General features: G+C 40.5%; 2 protein-coding genes across 2 annotated transcripts; both read right to left on the bottom strand.

Annotated features, from left to right (window-relative positions):
* Positions 1 to 334: 334 nt before the first annotated feature.
* Positions 335 to 22,998, bottom strand: scp2a (sterol carrier protein 2a; the record flags this gene model as incomplete). Its single annotated transcript, XM_071516743.1, has 15 exons — positions 22,885 to 22,998; positions 20,203 to 20,260; positions 19,981 to 20,052; positions 18,604 to 18,735; positions 18,002 to 18,066; positions 16,755 to 16,881; positions 16,546 to 16,609; positions 16,207 to 16,293; positions 15,782 to 15,932; positions 15,081 to 15,228; positions 14,662 to 14,769; positions 11,659 to 11,812; positions 9,215 to 9,311; positions 6,608 to 6,737; positions 335 to 414 (listed from the first exon to the last, which is right to left on the bottom strand). Coding segments are annotated over exons 1-15 (1,527 nt in total), but the record flags the coding sequence as incomplete, so codon positions are not given.
* A 1,054-nt stretch (positions 22,999 to 24,052) lies between these two features.
* czib (CXXC motif containing zinc binding protein) lies at positions 24,053 to 26,839 on the bottom strand. Its single transcript, XM_071516769.1, has 8 exons — positions 26,812 to 26,839; positions 26,634 to 26,717; positions 26,119 to 26,175; positions 25,939 to 26,020; positions 25,798 to 25,829; positions 25,266 to 25,343; positions 25,067 to 25,132; positions 24,053 to 24,330 (listed from the first exon to the last, which is right to left on the bottom strand). Exons 1-8 carry the CDS (start codon positions 26,815 to 26,817, stop codon positions 24,253 to 24,255), a joined length of 483 nt encoding a protein of 160 aa, XP_071372870.1. The 5' UTR covers positions 26,818 to 26,839; the 3' UTR covers positions 24,053 to 24,252.
* Between the last annotated feature and the right edge of the window lie 194 nt (positions 26,840 to 27,033).

The following is a 27,033-nucleotide window of genomic DNA, read 5'->3' as shown; positions in this document are numbered from 1 at the left end:
AAAGATGCCATGGATACTTTCAGAAGAAAGTAAATATACTAGCTAAAAGAGAAATGTGGATTCTCAGAGGATAACGACATACAAATGTTGAACGTTTACATGTTGGCAGTTGGCATCACTGAATGACATCTAGTTTAGATTTACTAATCAGGCCAGATGAATTTGAAGCTACTTAAAGTGAAACTTCCGGGGAAATAAAGTTCATTAAAGTGTAATATTTAAAAAAGGCAGACACTGATTCTGCACAGCAGAGTTTTCATCTGTAATGATGTCTAACAACATTGTGTTCTACACACACACACACACAGACACACACACAGACACACACACACACCGTCTGTGGGTTCATCTTTCCTGTCATCAAAGCCAGAAGATCCTCGTCGCCCATGGCAATGGTACAGTCTGCCTTCTTGTCTAAGGGGGAAAAAAGAAGAGCAACTTCTTTATGATGCCTTTCAGATTAACACATTATATTGATGAATACATCAGGAATATCACATTTATCATTCCTTGCTCACACAGGAAAGGAAAGACAAAACAACAAAAAAAGGAAAAATCAGTTACATTTATGATGAGAGAAAATTACAGGCACCGAGCAAATGCTAACCACCATTATTACAAGTCCTCAGTGTAATGCTCTCAAGAGTAATAGCTCTGCCAGGATGAAAAGCATTTCATGCTTTTCACAACCAGTCACTTTCACCACAGCCCCAGTCCCTGACCCTAACCCAGCCTCAGCTTGGAGCTCTCTGTTCCTCCAGATCACCCCCCCGCCTCCCCTCTGTTAGGATTCACAGATAAGATGGAAGAACTGGTGAATGCCGGACTTAAACTCACCCCCCCGAGCCCTTCCCCGCCCCGTCCTAGCCAGCCCTCCTAGCCAGGCTCCACCACCCCCAAAGCCCTCTTAAATTCTCCCCCGTCGTCCCCCTCGCCCATGCCCCCCCTCTTCAACTCCCAGACGTCCTCCCCCTCCCTGCCCCCCCTCGACGTTCTTCCATCCTGGATGCGCCAAACGCACTGTGTCAGACCAGCATTGCTGAGATCAACACCGGAGAAGCAAACAACTGACAGCCTTGGGGTCCCCACTGCAATGTAGCTGGTATTCATGAAATTTCCCATATCAAGCTGGGACCCAGTACACGTATTGCTGGATCACAACCACCACCAGTGCTTGTAACTTTCCCCATTTCTGTTTTGACTAGCAGTAGAATAAGCAAGACGTACCCTCTCCATGCTGCAAACTTATCAAATTTGTTAAGAGTGAAACAACTTGACAATTGCAGACATCCTGCCTCAGGGCCTGTGACCAATAGTCTAATACTAGCCCAAAAAACCATAAAGCTTGGCTTGCTTAATGTTAGGTCTCTGGCTAACAAGTCTCTTTTGATCAATGACCTAATTAATACTTATAAAGTTGATTTTATGTTTTTAACTGAAACCTGGTTAGACAGAAATGGCAGAATGGCTGTTCTTATTAACTCTGCACCCCCCCCCCCCCAATTGAAATTTTTTAGATGTTTTTAGAGGTGACAGGAGAGGGGGAGGTGTTGCAGCTCTTTTCTTTGATGTGTTTCAGTGCAAACAGGTGTCATTTGGGGATTTTCCATCTTTTGAATACCTTTATTTCTGATTGTATATAGACCACCTAAACAGTCCAACAATTTCTTTGACGAATTTGGTGAACTACTGTCCAAAATCTCCACAGATTTTGATTGTCTGGCTATATCGGGTGACTTCAATATTCATATTGATAATCCAAATGATAACCATGCTAAAGAGCTGACTAGCATGCTAGAGGCTTGTGTCGGGGCCCACCTACAATCGGGGGCATACCTTGGACTTGATTATCACTAGGGGTCTCAATATCACTAAAACTGCTGCTATTGATGTTGCCATATCTGATCATTTCTGTGTTTTCTTTGATGTGTCTATAAATCTGGAACTACAAGCTAGGCCAAAAATTGTAAAAAAAAAGAAAACGCTACATCAATGATAATACTGCTTCAGCTTTTATGAACGCAATATCTATGTCACAAATGCCCACTGCACATTGTATTAATGACCTTGTTGAAAATGTTAATTGTCAAATTAGGAATGCCATTGATGACATTGCAGCAGTTAAGGTGAAAATCTCTGGTAAGCAAAAAGCACCCTGGAGAAATGCTGTGTCTGTAAAACAACGGAAATGAGAATGCCGAAAGGCTGAAAGTAAATGGCAAAAAACAAAACTCCAGGTTCACTTTGATATCTACAAAGAGGAGCTTCAAAACTACAACATAGAATTGAGAAATGCCAGACAATCCTTTTTTGCCAAGATCAGTAGTGAAAATACAAACAATGCACGTACACTTTTTACTGCTGTTGATAGACTGATAAATCCTCCAGCATCAATTGCCCCAGAGCTTCTTTCTACTGCTAAATGTAATGAATTTTCCACCTTTTTCAGTGATAGGATTGTGAGTATCAGACAAACTATCAGTGCTTCCATGTCTAACAGGAAGGTTATGCCTCCATTTCCTTCACGCATAAATAATGTAAGTAATATGGCAAATTTTACTGCTATTGACTACACAACACTTGAGGAAACTATACAACAGCGTAAATCGTCCACCTGCTGCCTTGACCCTCTGCCCACAAGCTTTTTTAAAAACGTTTTTAGCTGCTTGGCGAATGAGCTATTGCAAATTGTTAACAGCGCTCTTTTGTCTGTTTTCCCAAATGCTTTGAAAACTGCTGTTATTAAGCCTGTGTTAAAGAAGAGGTGCATGGAATGCTCTGTGATAAGTAATTACAGATCTATTTCCAATTGTCTTCAACCAGCTTAACAACTATTTAATTTCAAATGCCCACTCTGACCATTTCCAATCCGGATTTAGACCCCATCATAGTACTGAGACAGCCCTTATTAGAGTTGTGAATGATCTTTGTATAAACACAGATTCAGGCAAGCTTTCTATCCTTGTACTGGATCTTAGTGCTGCATTTGACACTGTTGATCACACAATATTATTAGATAGACTAGAAAATTGGGTTTGAACTCTTTGGCCCAGTCTTAAATTGGTTCAAGACCTACCTGCAAGGCAGGAACTACTTTGTGTCTATCGGTGACTTTGTCTCCGAAAGGGTCAGTATGACATGTGGAGTTCCACAGGGCTCAATTCTTGGCCCTCTTTTATTCAACCTCTACAAAATAGCATTCATTATCACAATTATGCAGACGACACTCAGCTCAATATATCTCTTTCTTCAAGTGACTTTTGTCCTGTAGATTCTCTGATTCAGTGTATTGAGGAAATTAGTGACTGGATGTGCCAAAACTTTCTTAAGCTAAATAAAGACAAAACTGAGGTAATTATCTTTGGTACTAAGGAAAAGAGGCAGACAATTAGGGCTCACCTTGACTCCCTGTCTCTCAAGAGTAAAGACCAAGCTAGGAATCTTGGTGTTATTATGGATGCTGATCTCAATTTTAGCAAACATATCAATACCATTACAAGATCAGCCTTTTATCATCTTAAAAATATAACCAAACTATGGGGTCTTAAGTCAAAACCTGATTTAGAAAAGCTAATACACACTTTCATTACCAGCAGGTTAGACTACTGCGATGGTCTTCTCTCCGGTCTCCCCAAAAAACTCTGGGGCGTTTCCAGCTCATTCAGAATGCTGCTGCCAGAGTTCTGACTAAGACTAAGAAAACAGAACACATTACACCAGTTCTTAGGTCACAGTCTGTTAGTTGTTCCCAGGGTGAAAACTAAATCAGGTGAAGCTGCTTTTAGTAATTATGCTCCCAATTACTGGAATAAACCTCCAGAAGCACTGAGATGTGCTCCTTTTAAAAGTCGGCTCAAAACATTCCTTTTCTCTGTGGCCTTCTGCTAAATCATCTGTATGTAGATGTAACAGGTGTTATCTTTATTTATTTATTTTATTTATGTTTTACCTATTTTATACAAAATTATTCATCAATTGGTGTCACGAACAGGATCCCAAAAGGAGTCTAGAGGAACTCTGGTGAGTAGTTTATCTGCTCTGATCCTCAAACCTGTATTGAGAATTGAAGGATTTCTTGAAGTTTATAATTGTAACTGTTTAGATGATCTGTATATTGTTCTATAGGAACATTTACAAGTCCTATAGGGGCTGTGGGGCCTGCCTATACGTTGGGGTAAGACCACTGGAAAGACTCTAGGCTCGTTCGAAGAATTCTTCGAAGAATCCTTCAAGATCTCATCTATTGATTTCCTTTTGAGAGGAAAAATTGAGGGAGTCACTCTCAGAAGTTATAGTGGCTGACCAGAGGTGTCACCAGTGTGAGAGTGACTGCTACATATCTTTCTTTCTTTCGTTTTAATGTCATTTTATGTATTTTTTTTGTTTTATGTGAAGCACATTGTATTTGCCTTGTGTATGAAATGTTCTATATAAATAAAGTTTGCCTTGACTTGCCTACACTTGACATTTAGATGAAAAGTTCCATTAATATAAAAATATGTTCTAGGTAGCAGGAGAAAAAAAAAAAATCAACGTTACTGTCCTTGATTCAAGCTTTCTGTATTTGGACCAAAGATCATGGTTAAATCCCCTGCCTCCAACACCGACTGTTATTTTTTAATATTTTAAAATTCACTATAAAACGGAGCGAAAGTTTAATTTCTTAGCAAAAATGATACACTTAGATGATAAAACTATGTGTTATAAAAGAGATGAACTTGACGTGTTAACACCGATTATGGATTTGGATTCTTTCGTTTACTGCCTTTGCCTTTAAACAGGCTGGAAAGAGACAAGGCAGTTTTGTCTGCTGCGGTTTATGGTTTTCCAGAGCAACAGATCTCTATCGCAAAGCCATCCTCGGCTTCTCAAAGCAGAGTAAAACAGTTTTGATCTTCATAAACAATAGACTTCTGCATCAAGCCGCCTGACACTGCTGCTTTTTTACTCAACTCAAAGTTGTGCTGAACACTTGAAACAAACAGTGCAGCAACTAGTGGCAATGTGTGCCAATAAAACACATAATAATGTTTGAGCTAAGTAAGCATGACTCCACACTTGAGTGGGAATCAAATCTAACAGTGGAATCAGATGAAAAGACATTGTGCTATGCAGAAATTTAAATTGAAACATGAGACAAAAATAAAAGGTCAGATTCATTTTTAACTTCATCTTCATCATAAGAAAAAAAAACAATGACATTTTACAGAGTTGTTGTCAATTCAGTAAAATCCCCAAAAGTTTTGAAAGGATCTCTGTAAACCTACTTTCAGCAATTTATGGTGCAAAAGCATTTCAAAATACATGTTTTTGTGGAGATCTATGCAAATCACTTCCATCTCTTAAAATGAACACAAATTAAAATGCATCTTTGTGGGGGTTTAGTGTGAACACTCTATCAGAATACACTCGCAAAGTGTGGTGTAATTGGTTCACTTAATGATGCCATTTGACTCTGGTGTGACTGGGATGTGTGAAAACAGAGGAGCCACTTTTCACTGCCATTTTTCATTCATTCTTCAAGTGGAGAAATTTGACAGCGAAAACGTTTGCCCCTCGCCATTTCCACATAATATATCAGCATGTTGATTTCTTTTCTTTTTTCTTTTGAAACTTTGATCTTGAAAACCATCCATAAGGAAAGCATACATTCTACATTGTGCTTGAGGGTGGATGCAGAGTCTAGTCTGCATTACGATGTATTGAACTGGTATCAGATATGTTAAAAAGAAAGGAAGATGAAGCTACATATCACATGAAAGCAACGAGTAATTCAACCTAGTGAAGCAATTCAACTCAAAACTAGGGGAGGGGAGACTTTTTTTCCCGATCTCTTACTTGAATTGTAAACTTTTGAATGAATTTCTCCAATTTCCATTTCATTTTCAGTACTTTGCATAGAACTCTGGCAAAAATCCCAAGTGAATGCATTCTGAAATACTTCTGTAGCACAACAAAATGTGCAACAAAACATCTTGATGTTTCCCACCTAACAGAACATTCAATCTGATGAAAAAGCATCAGTAACTTCAGAAGTAATGGCTTGGATGGAGTGGAGGTCAGAGGTCAAGGCCAGTCTAATGGGAGCAGTCAGATAGCTATGTGTGCGTCCATTTGTGTCCTGAAATGTGGGCTTTTAATGGATTTCCTGTTTTCATGTACTGTGCTGCACCAAAAGTAGTCTTTCAAGCCATCCAAGTAGCCTTTTGAGGTTTCTGTGTGTGTGTGTGTGTGTGTGTGTGTGTGTGTGTGTATGCGCGCGTGTGTGTGGAGGGGACGTTATGAGTTTCCTGTTTTTATGCCTTGTGCTGCATCATAAGAATTCTCTAAAGCCATTAAAGCAGTCACACAAGTAGTATGTGTGTGTGTTGGTGTTTTTGTGTGTGTTTGTGAAAGAGTAAGAGAGCGATGACAGGAATACAGAAGGCTTGTAGAGTGTGTGGGCATGTTGTTTACCTGACACAACGTGTGACGCTTCTGTTAACATATTCAAGTCACACTGACAGTGGAGCTGAGAATTGATTTCTCTGAGAGATTCCTTAGAGAGTCAAACAGTATAATTTGGCCTTGTGAACGTACAGCCGGACAACTCAGTTTACATGCATACCTGGGTCATTGGTGACAGAACCTTTGCCATTTTTCACATCCACGACCCAAAGCCCCTCCTTCCCGCCTGGTCCGCCCTTCACCTTGAATGCGAACACTCCTCCGATCTTCTTGACAAACTGCTGTCCTTCCTGCAGAGAGTGAAAAAGAGAGATCCTTGTAATGTCACGCGGTGCAGCCAAAAATACAAAATCTATAAAACACTTAGCCCATTGATTTTTGGTTTTACTGAGAGCAAGAGTTGCGCCTCTTCAGTGTTTCCTTATTGCTCAACCTGCCCAAAAAGAGAAACTATTGCAGCTGTGATTAGGGTACAATTTCTTATGAGAACTATTCTTAAACTGCAACACCTACAGGAACTGGTCCTGCAAAGGGCACAGGAGTGAACCTGATCTGAGAACCAAAACCTCCCCCACACCTCACATCCACAGAAAGATCTACAGGAAACTGGACACCTATATGCAACATGTGCAGTCAGAATACCCTCTATAATAGGTATGTGACTTTATTATGAACATAAATATAGTTTAATACATTTAATACAAGTGAAGAAGGCATTGCAGAAATGAAAAACATGGGACCCCAGGTGTGCCTGCAGTCCAATATGCTATACTCAGTGGTCCAGCGGTAATACAGACTCAGTGTTGCAAATAGGACATGGGGACGTCGCCTCATGCACTCGTTTATGAGTTCTCTGATGCTTTCTGAGTCTTACAGTCGATGATTTGTGCCAACAGTTTCCCCACAGAATCCTCCTATACCTCAAAAACACTTTGATCAGTGTCATCTGGACCAACGAACAGTCATTCATTCAGATGGGGCCGGCTGCTCCAACAACCTGCCGGAGCAGTTATGGACAGCTTATCATCAAATTCAAAATTCTCATGCTTATTTCACTGAAAGGTGCATTAAGTAAGTAACATTTTGTTCAAGTCAAAAAAGCAAATGACAATTCAGTATTATTTCGCATCATGATAGATTACCTCTTCACTAGATGTCTTTGTTGGATCTTTAATCTATGTAGCAAGCTTACTAATTGCTATTCTGAAAATGTGACTTTTACATTTTTGTCCATTACAGAAACACGGTAAGGTGTCCCAGAGACTTGGCAATGCTGTCGCAATTCTTTGGTCACCAATAGATTGATGAAAGTAATAAATTACTTAATGACCCTTTAATAAATCCAAAACCTTAAAAAGGCAGTCAATGCAAGATTTTCACTTTAATCAAGCTATGTTTGTTGCTATGCTGTAGTAGTGGCAGGATACTGCTAACATTATAAGCTGTTTGTCTGTTTTGCCTATTGATTGGCTGAGAAATTATGAATGGAGGACTCAGATTTGGTGTAGTTTTATGTTGCATTCTGTTCTGTAAATGTATGGACAGAGAGAAGAGTTACCTAACACAGCGCATAGGGGAGAGATAACTATCGCTGATGAGCTCCATCTATGATGATCATCTCGTCTTTTGGCAAAAGCCTTGCTAATGCATATGAATAATTGGTCAACGTGCTCCATTTTGATTTGCCATGGAAAAATGATTAGCCTTGATAGTAATAATCTGTTGCTCACAAGCCATAGAGTCCAACCCACACTGATCCCAGTAATTACTGTGTTGCACTTTAAACTGCTGCACTTTCACCATGTTTCTTGTCACGTTATTATAGAGGTCATGCTACATGGCCATGAATAATTTCTGCAGGTCCTATCATAACTATACTCCTCTTGACTGACTTGTGCTGTCAGTGTTGAAATATTAGAGATGGAGGCGTTTTTAGCGCAGCACAAGTCTGCCTACTCAATAGCCTTTCAAGCTGAGTTGGGAAAATCTGTATAATTTATAAGAAAGTACATGGCATGGTCCCCTGTCATTCAGGGGTTTTGTATTGCAAAGAACAAGCAGTTACTAACCCTCTCAAGGTGTAAAAAAGACGACTGCATGATCCCTATTAGAAAATCAATCAATCTGCCTTCAGTTCCAGCTTATATAAGACAACTAATGTTTTATCAGGCTTTTAGTAGTCATTTAAAATCTTGCCTTATTAATAACCAAAAACGCCAACACTGAACCTGTGCTGCTGTCTTTGGTGCCTTGAAAGATGCTGTACACAATGTCATACTTGATGGTTCTTGTAAAGTCACATGTGTGCATGTTCCTGCATGTAACTGTAACTGTGTGCAAGTAATTTCAATACTTCTTTTATTCTAGGTAGCCAATTTAACAGCTGGCCAGGGCCTACAGTCCTAGGCTAGTCCTAGTCAATCCTATAGGCTAACTGGCACATCTACAGTAGTGTAAATTGATGTGTACTGTCCCTGTCAAATAAACCAATAAAATAAATAAATAAGCAATTATGTTGTTAGATTTGTACCAAGGCAAATAATGTTTTCTCATCTCTAACAACCTTTAACATCTTCTGACAGACACCCATATATAAAATATGTATGAACATCTATCAGGAGCCTGCGGTCAAACTTGTCTATTATGGAATAAATACTAGGCAGAAAGGAAAAAAGGGGAACAAAGAAAACTGAGGACTTATATACATTTCCTTTGAAGCAGACCTTTTGATTCCGTAAGCTCAGTTAACTCAGCTTAGTTACTTTACCTCCTGCAGTTTTTTCTCAATCTCTTGGAAGACACTGTAAGCTTTGAAACCCTCCAGACCACTGGCTGAGCTGGTGGGAACTGCAACTACATGGGACCTATGGGAAGCAGGAAAAATAATGTTTATGTATACATGAACATAAGACATAAAAGAGAGAGCAATATAGGAGGAGAGAGAGAGTATGAGTGAGAGAGAGAAATGGCACATACTATGTGAAAAGAGACACTGCCATGGTAGCAAAACTAAGCAACCTTTCAACCTTGATTCAGTTATATCCGAGGCCATGTAATTCTCAAGTGATTCAATCCAGACAATGTTTCCCCAACAGAAAGAGTTTAGGCAGCGTATATATACAGTACAAGGTCAAACAATGAATAATGAGCATTCACTGTGGAAATACAAGGAGCATGTTCAACTTATGGGTCACAGCACACAACACAACATGCCTATTATCACAAAACCAATAGAACAGAACATGTTTATTAGGCATGACAAGAACTGTGCAAATACTTTCACAGCTCATTGAAAATATGGATTCAGGCAGCTCATGTTTCAAATTGATTCATATAGCTGCTATTGGATTATAAAACGATTCTCAATGCACCACAATTTTTTTTTTTTTTTAAAGATTTAATTTAGGCATTTAATGCTTCATTGACAGAGACAGTGTGAGAGAGAGACAGGAAGGCACGGGAGAGAGAGAGGGGAGGACATGCAGCAAATGACCGCGGGCCGGACCCAAACCCGGGCCGCCGCGGAAAGGACCGAGCCCCATGGCACACGCTCCACTCGGTGAGCCACCGGGGCGCCCCAAGGCACCACAATTTTAATTCCATCCAGGATACGTGGCATGCTTCAATGCACAGCCATTTTTATTTTTCTTACCACTTGATGTTATCATATCAAGAACATAACTGAAAACGGAGTCAAAAGGAAACATAACACAAGTATCTGTACGAGACGTATAGATCCCAAGAGATCAAGTGAACAACAGTCCTGAAAACCTGCATACATACACACAAACTGAACTGACGCATGCCAGTGACACCAGAGAGGCATAGTAGGTGAATTGAAAAGAACACAAAATCAAGGAGAAGGTGCAGCTGCTATAATCCTATACTGCATTTAAAGCTGCTGTAAGTAAGGAATGACACAATTTATTTTTATTATTTCTGAATAAATGTTAATCCATAAAAGTTACCTACTGCAGCAACTCCAGCCTAAATGTGTTAAGCCCTAGTTCATTAAGTTGTAAAGCTACGCTGGCCGCCTAGTGGCATTGTGAAAGCTAGAAATGTGTGATTTGGCCAAATCCTCTTACTAGAAAACGTGTTACTAGAAAACTCTTTCACATCTGTTTGCAGTGTTCTAAGGATGAAGATGTTGAAGTAGGCCGGATGTTTTGCAATTTGTTTCAGGGTGCATTTGTTGCTCCCAACAACAAGCCTGTTGCTTTCATGGACAGAAATATGTCCTATTTCTATGTTCACACAGTATTTCCAAAAGTATAGGATTTTTGTGGCACTTTTGTGTCTCATTACATGGCCCTGGAATGAAAATACGCTGGAATAAAATCACTCTACATGTTTGCTTTTAAACCGTGGGGTGCCGCCTGTCTAAATCACACATTTCTTCTTCTGTGCTGCTACTAGCAATACAATTGAGTGGGCTTTGGATGTGCACAGTGCTCAGGCTTTCATCTGTCAAAACGTGCTTTCTTCAACACTGCAGCCTACTTCTAAATCTTAGAGGGTTTAAACTTGTGAAAGATTCAGGCAAAAATTATGCATCCAGAAGAACGGCTCTTTGGAGAAAGAAATATGTATGAATTGGATGGCAAAGGGAAGATTATTTATTTATTATTTATTTTACATACGTCTAATGCAGTACGTGTTCTGTGCATAGTCATGGTTGTAACGAGCATGTATTCGTGATAAGCTGCGACCAGACCGGTGCTTTGAGAAGGCGTCTTATCTGGACACTAGCCTTGAACCTGGGATCTCTGGTGTGGAACTTTATCAGCCAAGCTTAACTCAAACTGATACAGCAGTCAGGCTCATAGAGTCTTCACAGCCGTGTCCCACAGTGAAACATACAGTAAAGTTTTTTGAATCATAACAGAATCAAAACAGTACTGTGGAGAGCAGTGGCATGCCTAATCACAATCACTGTTTCATTAAATTGACAGCCTTAAATAATACACCTAGTTAGTCTTCTGATGTATGATGTTTGAGAAAACTTTGAATAATAAATCAAGGCTCTCTAATTAGGCATAGTAAGCAGCTGTTCTATGTATGGCTCAATATCTCGCCTCTGGTATGTTAGCCAGTGGCAGCTCCCCTGACTTTCAGAGCGCCTACTGATACTAATCAGCAAATTTAGAATGAATGCCGAGTGAAATGTTAGACCGGACGATTGACAAATAGTTGCGATAACTTGCTCACCTGGCTTCCTGTGGGAATCCCATCCTGTAGAGAGTGACAACCACAGCTCCTCCTAAGCCAATGTTGTGTTGCAGGGCCACCTTTGCCCCGGGGACCTGCCTCTTGTCCGCCTGGCCTCGCAGCTGCCAGCACAACTCCGCGCACTGGGCCAGACCTGAGCAATCGCACACACCAAGAGATAGGGGGAGGAGGGGGTGGGCAGAAGAGAGAGGGTGGGAGTTTTTAAAATGTTCTCAACTCTGACGGCGCTGAGTTTCAAGTCATGCGTGAGTGGATTGAAGTGAGTGGATTGAATTGAGATCAGTGAGACAGACATGAGTAATCATCCTCAGAATGATATAGGGATCTACAGAATGATCTACAGAACAAAATATGTCTGAAAGGAGCGCACACAGTCAGGCAGAACATGTCCACACACACACACACACAAACAAAACCTGCACTTTGACCAAGAGTATGCGATGGCTGCTAAATCAATACACACATGCCTCTTGTGAGATTTAGCATAACACACATTTAATCCTAGAAGCGCTGGTTGTTTATGCAGAAAGGCGGCATCAAACATCTGCCCACATTGGTAGAAACACAGAAACACTCAGGTGGGTGTGTGTCCCTGGCTGTTGGGGGGGTAAAGCAGAGGGGCTTGGACTCCTGGATGGTGATAGGAAACACCATCTGAAATATCATTCCAAAGACATTGCATTGATTCTCAAGTATATCTGGTAATACCTAATGACGGCTGTGGTATATGTGTGTGGGTAGAGGTACTGCCATCCACAACAACATTTCTACCATCAGGAAAGAAATACCTTATCCAGAATTAATTAGAACAATATCAAAAGTGCAATGCTGGCGAATACCTCCGAAGAGGTTGGTTGCAATTATTTTTAATCAGAGGGAAAATGTGGTTCAGATAGCCTCCTAGTGCAGAATTGCTGGCCTACAAATCAAATTTCAGGGAAGATTATTTTGTTATCTTTATTGAAAAACTGAGCAAATTATTAGCATTAAAAAATACACCTACACAGTGTATGTGTGGGTTCCCATGGTCAAAATGCTAATACACTGTCCATCTGTAAAACACAATTTCCTCCAACTCCCTTCTCGCATTCAAAGGGGGTGACAACTTGACTCCTAATCTGACAACTCGCTCCCTAATCTTGCTGGGGCCAGCTCCTGTGTTAGCGTTAAAGCTAAGCATTTTATCCCATCTGGTTAATGGGCTTTTGCATTTCCCCATTATCCCAATAAGCTAAAGGACTTAAGGGTAAAGACCTCTTCGTGGTGTGTCGTCTACATTCTGCAGCACACTCCTAATCTGCTCCCATAGGTCTTGTCTGTGTGAATGCAATGTTAATTGTAAAAGCCAGTGGGGAAACACAGGGTTTTTCAGACAATTCTTAAAACATGTAAATAACTTCTGGCATGGCCTCGTCACACAATGCCTCCAGAAATCACCTCTGATGAATGATAATTTACAGAATAAAGATAAGATTCTTTCACAGCAATGCTAATTAATCATTAACAGTCAGTCAGACCATAAACTCTTCTGAAGAGCAGATTACAGATGTGTTTTAATGGTGACAAAGATGATCATCTGTCGTTTTCACTGTCCTCAGTCCATTAGAGTGGAGTATAGGTCCGTTGTAATTCGCTACGACCAACAAGCTGCGCACCAGTGAGGCCGTCAAGATCCCCGGGTGTCATTTAAACACGTAAAAATCACCTCCTCTTGATGTTGCTCTCACTGCTTCCCAGGGGCGCTTACTGCACAGGTCAGTCAATTGGCAGTGGGAATCTCTTCTCACACTGTTCTCGAGGGTAAAGGTCAGAGCTTTACGACCAAGATTAGGAGCAACACCATGAATCAGACAGAGCTTAGTGGACTGGGGCACTTGCATATGACCCAGGAGAGAGGGGGAGACGTGACAGGAAGGATGGGGTGAGTGATAGGAATAGTAATGAGGCAAGGGAGTGGTGGAGCAGATCGTGAGATATGATGCAGAAGGAGGGGAGTGAGAGGAGGAGAAAAAAAGAACAAAGAAAGACGACAAATCGAAGAAAAACATAAATCAGAAATTGACAGTGTCGGACAGGCTGTGGCAATCAAAATGAAGCAGAAACGAGGTCAAAGCCCTGTTGGACATTGATCTTTCACCTTGTTATCCCCAGTATGTGTGTGTGTGCGCATGTGTCTGTGTGTGTGTGTGTGTGTGTGTGTTTGTTTTTGTGAGAATGCATCAGCATGTTAAGTTGTATTGGACATTTGTGGGCAAGTGTATTCTGCAGTAAAGACTAAGCAGCTGTTACTGTGACAGAGAATGGACAATAGAAGAGAGATAGAGAAGGAGCAAGAGTGAGAAGTGGAGGGCCAGCGTCACCGTTTGCTTCGTCTCAACCCTCAACAGTTTAATATCTAGAGGGATTACACGGGGAAGCCTGCCAAAGTCACAGCCGGCTGGCTTCTCACATGCAGGCTTAGGGTCACTTTTGCCCAGTTACAACCCTGCTGGTCTTCGCTATGAGAGAGGCGCCACCTGGTGGCCACTAGTGAACATAGACGGTCGTTAGGACAAAGACAAGTTTCAGACCTTTATAAAGGATGCCTTTCAGAACTGGCTGGAAGAGTATTTGCAAATAATTCTTAGTGTTTGTTTTAACTTGCTTGGCGGACTGGGTGGGTAAGGTTTTCTGCATCAGGACAATGCAGATAGTATAAGGTAAAAAAAAATTGGGTATACTACAGTGACTTTTAAATACTTACTTTGTTTAAACCTTCTGTCCCTCATTGTTTTGTCCAATGTAGCAAAACCCACCTGTCTGGTACACCAAGCAGGCTAAAACAAACCCTAAGAATTAGTTGCAAATGCTTTTTGACCTGGATCTGGCATCTTTACTCACATACTCTGCTGGTAGCTGAGTGAATTGGAATGGTTTATTCCATAGATCATCCATATATGATCAGTAGGTGATCAGTGGTTGAGAGTCAGAGGCTCAGCATACCTGTGGCACCCAGAGGATGTCCTTTAGAGATGAGGCCGCCGCTGGGATTCACCACAAACTTGCCGCCGTATGTGTTGTCCCCTCTGTCAATCAGCTCTCCTGCTTTACCTGTGGTGGATGTGAAAGACGTGGTAATATCACATAACATAACATAATCCATATGGCATAATATTCTAATATAATATATAGCATCATATTATCAGCACAAGCAAGGTGTCAACTAAGTCTTAAAATGGATTTAAAGACCTAATTATACTATTATACAGCAGAATAGGATAATACATCCAGAGCCGTTTTCATGTCTGACTACTCTCTCAAAAGTAGAAAAGGAAATTCAGAAGTGGAAAACGCTGCACCTATCGATTCCCATTGCAGCCTTCCAGCAGTTGTATGGTAAGGTTCCAGAGCGATAGACTCACCCTCTGGGCAAAGCCCCAGGGCCTCATATGTGATGAGCTCATTGGCTGAGAAACAGTCGTGCAGCTCAACCACACTGACATCACTAGGCCTCAGACCCGTGGCCTCAAAGCACTTCTTAGCCGCCAGCCGAGACATGTCATATCCCACCTGGAGGAGACAACAACAGCCCTGAGTATGTCTGGAGGCTACTTTAAGGGAAACAAGAACAAATTTATGTATGACAGCTGAGCTCCTCCTCAAATGCGTTATCTCATAAATGCAAAGTTAACTCCCTGGGCCCAGTACATCATAAAATCTTGAAATTGCCAGGAGGCGTAAAACTACAAGTGATACATTTGCGATAAGACCTTGACCCCTGGTTGTGTATCAGCCATATTGCTTTAAAATGATGACAAACATGATGACAGCTAGTAGAGTACAGTGTTATATGTAATAACACTCTACTGACTGTAATATAACAAGCAGTGTGGCAAATTACTGCTCCCAGGCAGTAATACTGTAAGTAATAACATTAGTTTGTAAATGAGTGACCAGTAATGAGTAACAAAATACTTTTATGAGTAGCCCAAGCCCAACACTGGTGTTCTTTTCCTTCAATGTAAAACTAGGCTTGATCCATGTCTGTGACACCGTCCATATGAGTATAAAGAAAAGGGTTGAATACTGTGAATTTTCAGTACAGATATCCCAGGTTTCTCACCATCTTCATGCAGCTGTTCTCTTCAAACGTGGTAGCGAGGTCGGTCACCATCTCCTGGGCCAGGATCTCCACTGCCTGGCCCTCCAGACCATGACTCCTGACAAAGGCCTCGCTGGCCAGGACTGCTGCTCCTGCACCATCTGATGTGGGGCTGATGGGAGAGGGAGAGCGGGAGGAGTGGACATGGTTACGTTAGGAACTCAGGCAAAGAGAGACATAACTTCTAAAATATGCAACCTGCAAAGCATGATTTGTCAATTCCAAGCTCACAATCTGTACTTGGATCAAATGGAAATGACTACTGCTTCCCAGCCTCTCTCACAGCATAGCTACATTTGTGTACTATGCTTGTTTACTGTGGACAATTTGGAGATTTTCAAAAGGTAAGATAATACTGTTATCTTATAAGTTTGTGAGCCTCTTACCAACACTGCAGGAGAGTGAGGAAATCAAACACCTTCCTGGAGTTAATAACCTGCCCCAGACTATACTCCTCCTGGAACTGGGAATACCTGCATGTACACACACACACACACACACACACACACATAAGTACACACTTGAATTGAAAAACGGTCAAACAACCTAACAGCCCAATCATATACTACCTGTAGTACACAAATGCACTCAATAGTAAGTGCAAATAACGTGCAGATTTAATCTATTCATCATTTCCAATTTACTTCATATTACTATTTGTATTAGTACCACCTAAAATGTATGAGCAATACTTGTCTTTTGTTATCGAGTTAACTGTTTCTTACGGGTTGTTGGTGGAATGCTTGTGGTTCTTCCATGCGATTTTGGCAAAGTGTTCTGGTTTAGTGCCTGGAAGAGATCCAAACATCGAGACAAACCTTTTATTTTATAAGCTTGAATGAAGCAACTGCACACAATGCAAGTCACAACCACATCTTCCACATTTCAGACCTTGTAATCTTTTTCCCTCATTGAACAGATGTGCAGCATGTACCATATTTCTCCATGTGCTCCCTGCCAGCGTTGCCAAACATCTGCGGTGCTGCTGGGGCTGCCACCATCCCATAGCGGTTGATCATCACCTCCATGTGCTTGTCCATGGGATTGGTCCTGTCCATGTACTAGAAAGCATATGTTTTTTTAAATCATATTTTACTTTTCACCTTACAAAAGACAACAAATAAACTAGAATACAAACAGCTCAGACATATCGATTGGTCACAATATATACTCCTGTTTGCAGTACAGTCTGATCAATTTCCAGTTATGAACAAACATGCCAAACACATAAAGTTTAGGCTGAGATTGGAAGGGAAAAGGGAAAAAAACAACTCCCAGTGTTGAAAACAAACATCAACAATCCAGCATAAATCCAGCATCTCATTTACCAAGTATTGCCTCTATATTCATTTAGCAGTGGTGCGCCACCACAACAAGGAAATGACCCTCACTGCTAGAGAAAATAAGTGTAGTCTAAATGTTTTAAAAGTAATGATTTTATTATGATTCAACATTTTTAGCACTACAACCTCAACTTGAAGCATACTTAGACCGAAACAGCGACAAATATAGGACAAAACTAGAATTAGCCCCCCCAAGCACCACAGCTGCATAAAATGACAGAGGACACAGTGAATTTACCAATACACAGGATATGATGTTCCAATCCTTTGTGCCATAGCCCAGGCTGAGCTTTCATACAGAAGCCCAAGAAACCCGCTCTCAGCACCAAATACAGCTAGAGTTTCTTCCATTACTCTGTCCCTACACTTAGGCTTATCACTACTTCCCAACATTACTCAGCAACTGAGTAATTGACAATAATTAGCTAATGGGACAGCTGACACTGCTGGCTTAGAAAAGCCCGTTCAGCAGTTCAGAAACTGAATTGTATCCGCAAACAATTATAGCAAGAGCTGGGAACAGTTACCATGTCTCTACTATGATATGATAGACTTCTGAGAGTTAAGACTCCTGTCTTAATCATAACATAGATATTCATATATTTCCATAGTTCATATGTCTTTTGGGACCCCAGCTGACATCTTTTCTTTTCAGCCAGAGCAACCATGCTACTAGCAAACAATTTTTCAGCTAGCATGCTACAGCCAAGCCAGCATATCAACATTCTAAAGAATCAATATACCAGCAACCATGCTACTAAACCCGAGCAACCAATAACACCACAAGCATTTAATAGAAATATGTACACACACACACACACACTAAGAAGTTCTATACCTTTGAAGACAAAGAGCCCCGCTCCATCTTCTCGAACCCAAGGGCAAGCACACAGTCAGCGAGACCTACAGTAAGAGAGGGGAAGAGTTCAAGCGCAGGTCTTCACAAGAGCACACTTCAAAGAAAAAGGTTGCTCTTTATTGGACCTCCTTATGAGTCGAGTCTTTGCACACAGTCTAACAGCAAAGCCTCAGCTTAAGGTAGATTCAAGAGATCGACACAGAGTAGGAACTGGTCTCCACCAGAGAAATGATGAGCTCAACTACTGCACACATAATGCTAGAGCCAGTGTACTGTGCGCATGAGCAATTGTTGAATGAGTGTTTGGTGACGATATATCTTCTTATTCCTTACATTATTTATCATCAAATTTAATGCAGTGAATTCTCTACATGATCAAGCACCTATGACTTGCCAGCACTGAAAAACTCCCTCCATCACAAGAAAAATACAAAGACAGTGAAATTTCATCATCTAGTGTTATTGCTGAACCAAAACAAATCAAAGAGTAGTACTGACTAAAACATGTCCCATATTACACACTGTAATATTGGGCCTGGGTGTGAATCTTCCAGCTCTCAAAGACCTGCTGCCTAACTCACCTCCCTGGACCAGCTGGCGGGCCATGAAGAGAGCAGTGGAGCCTGTGGAGCAGTTGTTGTTCACGTTGACGATGGGGATCCCAGACAGGCCCAGGCTGTGGTAAATGGCCCTCTGCCCACATGTGGAGTCCCCTGGGGGAGGAGGGCAGGGGATGAGATGCTTTTCTGTTTTGTTCTTTTCACTCAGCATGTTACTCAGCATGTGTGAGAGACTTCAAATTTGGTATTGAAATAATGCAAAAAATGAGAGAACTCCTCCAGCGCAATGCAAAGACCTTAACTGAAGTTTGACGGCAGCCTGAAGAAAGCTTTTCTATTGGAACGTGTAATGCATGGATTTGTATGTATGTATATTGGGTAAACTGTTCAGTAAAACTCCTTAAATTGCCCTGGTTGCTCCACCCACTGACTTTCCTTGTTGATATGACAAAAACATCATAAAATGTACCATTTATTAGAGTATATAGAGGGTTTGGTATGGAAGGGGTGTTTTGTATTTTATTGGAAAGCTCATTTTGAGCTCTGTCTGATGAAATTCAAGGACTCAAAATTGGTATTCTTGGGGGTAAGACATGACATTGATCAAAATTAGACATCATGGACGCCTCACTTATTACTCATGATCTTATCAAGTGGAGAACTCATGGCGAAATCCTTCATTTTAAAACTGCTGCTATATCAATGCAAATAACCATCAGAGGGTTTTCCTGTTGACCCTAGGGCGGAGAGGAATGATGAATTTGGGTGCTATATTCTAATTTAAAAAATCAAGTACTTTCAAGGCCATCCACTCATTTTTTAAAACTTTTAAGGCCGTATTTTTTTTTCTCAAATACACAAACTTTTCAAAGCCCATGTGAACCCTGTTCATCTCTGTTAAAGTACAAATGGTCCCCATATTTTAAATAAAAATGATGCAATTGTTTGCTAAAGAGGAACGCTGCTTTGGCTTCAGTGTAGTATGGAGAAGTGCTCATTGAAGCTTGGGTGACAAGGTCATGTTTCGGCAGATAAAATGTGTCCAAGGCTCTTTCCATACAGAAAATAAAAAGCCTGTATTGTTTAGTGGCTATTGAATTGCATACACATCATACATGTTTAAAAATGTTTAAAAAGCACGACACATTGCGAAAAAGGCACCCGTTACTTTTTCACAATTTTTCTGCCGAAAAATTATGCATTCGTTTTGTTTTTGCTTTGCTGTAAATTTAGGGTAAGATCACCTGCATCACTTTCACTCGAATTACAAAAGTACAGTGAGAGCATATATATGAGAAGATGGTAGTATCCAGCATTTCAGTGGACTTAATATGTAGCATGTGTAAACAACATTCAAAACCAACACAGTGTATTAGAGTCTCGACAGCAGGGTCTTACCATAGACATACCCTACACAGGCTTGTTCCACAGCAGAATATGGGACTCCTGCATCTGCTAAGGCTTTTTGACCTGAATCAGAGAGGAGGAATAATGAGATGTTGCAGCACATGAATAACACTATCCATTTCACATGCACGTATTTTAATATGATATATCTTTAGCATGACTGAACAATGTCCATTATCTCTGAAGATGTATGTGAGAGAAAGCACTCAGCACCCGCTTCCTTGGCCATATCAGGGTAGTCAAAGTCCTCTCTGGCTCCAGGCTTCTCAAACTGCAAGCAGAACACACAACAGGCTTCAGCATTTACATATGTTTTTCCTATGTCTTTTATACATTTTTATTGGTGAACATCCTCTACTTCATTGCTCCTTGGCTTGGAACTGATAGCACCACTATAATATGTGTCATGATCTGCTCTCTGTCATGATCTGCTCCTCGGTTTTGCTCCTCGGTTTCCTGGTCGGCCACTCCTTCTACTCCCCAGTCCTGTCATCCTCCAGACTTCACCAGCCCTGCGTTCCAAATCGCATACTTTTTCTTTTTACTACACTACGTACTACATCTGCCCTTAGAAAGTATGTACTGTGCATGTAGTAGGCAGACAATTGGGACATACTATTTCGTCATCACATTGCGTCTTGAACTTTGACCCTCTTGCTTATATATCCGTCGCAGTAATACGGTTGCAGTTTGTTTGTTTTGTTTTTTTCTCTCTCTGGCGGCTCAGCATGCGGCTCAGTCGAAGTGACGTGTCTTCCGCTGCGCAGAGGATTGTGGGTCAGAATAGCCAAAAAAGCATGCTGGCCTGCATACTGCAAAATTCGACCGGATGTAGTAGGGCATCCGGCTGAATTTTCTGGCATACTGCATTGACATGCATGAATTGGGACATGCTAAATCTTTTTCTGGCATACTAAATAGTATGGAAGTATGGGTATTGGAAGGCACCCCAGATGTCCTCAGACTTTCCCTCCTCCTGCACACACTCACCTGTCTTCCATCAGCCCATTAGCCCTGTTACTTTGTTCCCCCTTCACCTGCCTGCTTTCAGCCAATCAGCTCCCGGATTCATTCCCATCCAGCCAGCTGTTCTTTATTCTCGTTAGTCCCAGTGTGTGTATATATTGTCTGTGTTCCCCTGGAGTGGTTGTCAGTTTGTCTGTTTAGTTACCTGTTTTGCTACCTGCTTTGTTACTAGCTCTGTTTTCCTGTGTTTTCGCCAAGACCTGTGTTATCCTAGCCTGCCAGTTCTTGGATTTCTGTTTCCCTTCGCCTGCCAGCCGGTTTGTTCTGTTTGCCTTTTGGTTTACCGGTTGTTTGCTGTACAACTGACTCAGTTCTGTTATTAAAGCGTCTTGCTTCAGCAAAGCTCTCTGTCTCCCGGCTTGTATTTGGGTCCAGTCCCTGAGTTTACATACGTGACAATATGAAGCTTAAAGGTCAGAAACACATTGTATGGGTCCACAAAGTCTGTCTCCCATTCACTGTGAATGAGGCTCCAAGCTGTACAATAGTCACACAAATTTTCACAAAAGTTCTTGTGATTTCCAGTACTAGTTGATCATAATTAATAATAAAGAAAAAATACAGAGGAAATCACATAGGTGGCAATAATTCACATATTTACAGCACATATTTGGTATATTACTGTAACAGTAAATTATTTAAAACAGTAAATTAAATCTTCAACTGGAGCTCTACCAATATCTACCAATAATTATTAATCATTGCTGTATTAGTATATTAAGTGGTAAACATTGTGAAAGTGAGTCATTCATGTGAGAAGCCTAACACAGCAACATGGGGCCACTGAAAAAGATCTATAATCTTGCATGTGGAGAGATGTTTACTCTGTATACCATTACACTTGAAAGGGTCCAATGGAGCTAAATCGTAGGCAAAATTTGATTATCATATGAAATGTACCATATGCCTAAATATGAGCTTTTTGGCCTTGATCTGTCCCACAACAAAACTGAGCAGAAACCATAACAACAAAAATAATACCAATACTACTACTACCAATTATTATTATTATTATTATCATTGTTATTATTATTATTATTATCACTGGCTATTATTGTTGTTATTACATCGCCAATATTATCATGAACAAAAATAATATCATTTTAAAAATATTTCACAAAATACTTGAACAAAGTGCTTTACAGCCAAACAGAACAACAGTAAGAACAAAAACAATAGTAGGCTATATGTATATAAGAAAAGTCAAGAGAAGGCAACATAAGGCAGTTACAGAGGTAAAACCAATAAAATAACACATAGTAACGTAAATTAAAAATAAATAAATAAATATATAAATATATATATATATATATATATATATATATATGGAACGTTTGTCAGAATAGATGTTTAAAAAGTAAAAGTTGGGTTGACCTAAGCTAGCACGTATTGGTGCTATCAGTTAATGACCCTTAACACAGTTTCTAACGCTGATGACCATGGAGTATGGACTTAGATTAGATAATAATGACTTAGATATACAAGAGATACAAGACATACAATTCCATTTTCAACTAAAAAAAACTTTTTTAAAAATTGCAAGAATTAGTTACCTAATAAACTGAGCTAATATTTTCTAGCTGGCTCTCAGTATCGCTACACAGAGTGCTTGTCTGTCAGGTGGCTAGCCGACTGAGCTGTCAAATAACTTACATAACATACACATACAAAACATATTTGTGTACCATTAGCTAAAGTGCTGTTAACTATAAAGAATACAAGCTGAGGTTTTGGAGTGGGACAGGTTGTGCAATGCAGACTGACAGCAACTGGCACCTGGCAAGCTAACCGTGCTAGCTGTAAGTGTTTAAAGAGCCTCCATGTCGACTTGCAGGCCGAGACAGTGAAATTGTACGTATACGGATTTACCTTTGTCATCCCCACGCCGATGACAAATACTCTGTTGTTCTTTTGAGGTGGCATAGCTGCTCTTCTCAGGTGGCTGCTCCAGAGAGACACTGGGCTAGATAGCAGCAGCAATGACAGGTTATACTACGAAGATCGTCTATGTTTCAGCAGATGAGTCACTCAGTAGAAAAAAAGAAACTGCTTCCGGTCTTCAAAAGTAGGTGTTAACTCTTATGCATGTTTGGTTTTAGTGAAATGTCGTCCAAATAACCCTCAGCTGTTTTTAACAGAAGATATCTGCCACAGTCAGCCACACAGCATCTTCATACTTTTCCACTCACGTTCCTGGCTCAGAGCATTGCCCTCTCAAATGTTGTCATCATTTCAGATTATATATCCAGATCCATTTTTTATTCCGTCTATGAAAAAGCTATGGCAAAAATGAATGGGATTTTGGATTCCATTTGGCAATTATTCTGTTCTTAAAATGGATGAAACCATGTAAGTAGAAATTACATATGATGAAGTTATAACATATTTTAACACATTACTGAATTTTTTTGATATATTTAGATAAAAAATGCATAAAATGGTGCATGTATGTATGGCTAGTGATTTTTTTCATTGCAGCTTCAAAAACCCAGAAGAATCCACCTCTATACATTTATGCATAATAGAGGAACCTCCAAAAGCAAAAATGGTGGCATTGGATGTGGTTAAAAGCAATAATTTTACATCCCTATTCATTTTCACGTTAGACTGGAAGTGGGCAGGACCTGGAATTTATTATTTGGATCAAAAAATTGTCACGTGCAGATTCTGGGCAATTTGTGGTACTCAAAAATATGGGCAGAGTGAGAGCTCTCCACCTTCTTATTCCTCTCTGGTTATACAGTCCGCTGGCTACCTTTGCTCACACATATCCCACAATGCAATTCTCAATGAAGTTGAATGGGCTCCTGTTATGTAAACGATAGGGTTTATGAATGGGATGCACATCTACAACCACTGCAGATGATAACACCCACAATACGAACACATCACACACATCTCCTAACTTCATTAAATTTACAAAAATCAATCAAATCTTCAATCTTCAGTTGTATTGAAGCAGTGAAAAGCCCCATCCAAGCTCTATTGTGCAAAAAAGACCTAAACTCAGAAATATTTTTTCACTCTTCAACTTTATTGAGGCAGTGAAAAAAGCCTTGTCCATTGAACAATCCAAGATGTGTGTATGGACATCCCATCCTGTTCTTCTTCCTGTTCACCATAAACCAAACCACGCTGCCGCAGCATCTGAAGCATCCTTGTTGCCAGAGATCAAGCCTGTGGATGTTTGGCTGCAGTGTTCGTCATCCCATCTCCTGGGCTTATCATAGGAGGACATCAACACTTGATGAACTGGTGCGTGACCTCATATATGCCCACCGACTCACTGACTCTCTCATCATAGTCTGTCCAATCCTGAAATATTCAAAATGAAGTTATGAGAGACATGGCTGTATAGATAACTCAGTGACAAGAACCACTCACATAAACACAGACATCATGATGTCTACTTCAGTAACTTTACTGCGTTTCTTTTTACTTGTTATAAATGAGACTGGGGTCTGAAATTTAAAGGACAAATCCACCCTAAAACACACCAACACTGTCAACAGCTATTAGAGATATACCTTGTATTTCTGGGCACATTTTGTTGTTTAATGGTGGATTTTTCTTATCTCCACGGATAACTGGCCAAACCTAGACAATGTGACATCACATTTCCAGTACAGCTGCAATCCTACCGGAAGAATGTTTTTCTATCTAAACCATCAACGGTAAATGTCAGGTTTTGGTGTCAGTCCCTCAGAATCAAAAAGGCAAGAACTTCTTTCTAGAGCCGCCACTTTGTACTGACATTCAACAATCATACAGGTGGAATCCATCGTAGAAGAGGAAGAGAGACCAATTTCTCCACCAACAGTAGCCTCAATAGACCACAATGCAATGCAGCCACAAGACATGTTGCGTTCTGATTAAAGGGCGCAATTCTCACTTTTTCTCGACTGGGAAAACTCTCTCTCTTGCTATCTCTATTGCTCTCTCCACTTCTGGGGTTTGTCGAAAGACATTCTGGGAAATGTAGGAGATTTCTAACTGAAGCAGAAGTAGATGAGGAAGGTTGAGGGAAAGTGGGAACAACAAAAACACTCACTTTCTCTTGCAGGTTGATTTCAGGAAACTGTGTCCCAGACTCTGCTCCTTGTGCAGCGAAGCCGGCCTGGTGTGGATGAGAAAAGGGAGGAAATTGAGAAGAGGCAGCATAAAAAAGGCGTTCTACATGCCTCAGTGATATATCAATGAGAAAATCTAATCTATCTATCTATCATATCTATTGAATCAAAAGCTCTCACTTGTGGTTGGAAGTCAATGGGCTCTAGACCTCGACACTCAAACTGCACCATTGTCTTGAATCTCTCGCTGTCCTCAGCCTTCCAGACAGCGGACATACCATGAGAGAGACAGAAGATGAGAATGTAAGCAGCTGAAACATAGACGCACTTTCATTCAGCATCACGTCATTCTCATCTCATGTCAACACAGATTTCATAAAATTAGCAATTTATACTATGAATGTGCATCATGAAGATTTAGCCTAAAAAGGAGGGTAAACTCTTGTCCGCAAATAAAAAGATGAGTAAACTGACTTTAGGTTAGCTGAATATGTTTATGCACAAAGCTGGACTGTTCCAATGGGTGTTACAAGAAAAATCACACTTTCAAGTTAGGAACAGATAAGTTATACTTTAGTTACAGTGCAGTTCATTTGGCATCATTTGCAATAAGAGCATTTTGTCATTTGTGGACTATTATCTGCAAGAAATGCATGAAAACAGTCAGGTTGATGTGTGTTTAAGAGTAGAAATGTGATATATGTTTGCTTACATTGTAAGGTGTGATTGTGTCTCCCAGGATATCTGTCAGGAAACAGTGTGTAAATGTTATCACACTCAAGTTGGGATCTTTTCAGAGATTTCACCTCAGAAAATAACCAAACTTCACACGGTTGTCAGTGTTAGCTCATACCAATTGAATTTTCCCTGGCACAAAGTTTGCACTTCTGCACCATGCTGGCACTGCTCCTTCCTCCTTTTAGTGGTACACTCTCCTAGGACACAAAAGACAGGTTGGATAGTGTGTCCACTTGTGTTACAATACTGTTACTGTTAGCACACTGTGTGGACACCAAGATAATCTTGTCCTTACCGCAAGGGTTATATACTGCCATTTATCTGGAATCTCTCCACAGTTCCCACACTTCAGCTAAATCAAGGGAAGACACAAAGTTGTATTGTAAGTTTGTGGAAAAAACCACTAGCTTGAGTGTGAGTGTGTGTGTGTGTGTGTGTGTCATTACAACAAAGCCTTGGATAAAAAAAATATCAGGAAAAGACAGAAAGGAGTCCCATCAGCAGACTAGTCCTGAGTCATAACACCTGGCAATGTGGCCCCATCAAGTCTTAACTACACAAAAGCACAAAAACTAGAAAAAAAACTGGATTTGAATATATAAATCTGTTATATATTATCTAGCAGCTATATATACTATACACTGTTGAAAAATGTTGAGTGTAAGAGAGAGAGGTATATATATATATATATATATATATATATATATAGAGAGAGAGAGAGAGAGAGAGAGAGAGAGAGAGAGAGAGAGAGAGAGAGAGAGAGAGAGAGAGAGAGAGAGAGGTGAGCTGACATGCTAGCTTGACAGCTACCTTCAGAAACCAGCGGAAGTCGTCGCCCACTGGTCGCACGCCGGTGACATTTTCCAACGAGGCTTTGAATTGCAGCCCAAATTTCTGTCACATATAGAACAACAGGAGGGTTTTTAATTCACTCATTCAGCCAAACTGGTTGTTTGTTTACACCACGACATGCTGTAGCGATACATACCACCATTTTGAAGCCTTCCCACTGTAGCCACTGGGTTTGCCTGTTGCCTTCAAGTACTCCTCGTAAGCTTGTACTTCTGACTTCAGAAGTCGTACGTACATACAAGTGTTTTTGGTTAGAAATTATAGCAAAACAAACCCTGAACAAATGTTACCGTTTTGGCGCCTGTTATTTTTATTGAGACGTCAAGCAGCACGGACTTGCTTTGTGCTGCACAAAACG

Source organism: Centroberyx affinis, unplaced genomic scaffold (genome assembly GCF_046629955.1).
Source record: "Centroberyx affinis isolate AG114_WGS23_722 - 3 ecotype Tasmania unplaced genomic scaffold, CSIRO-AGI_Caff_v1 ptg000429l_1, whole genome shotgun sequence".
Classification (NCBI taxonomy): Eukaryota; Metazoa; Chordata; class Actinopteri; order Beryciformes; family Berycidae; genus Centroberyx; species Centroberyx affinis.
This window is presented reverse-complemented; position numbering and strand designations above follow the sequence as displayed.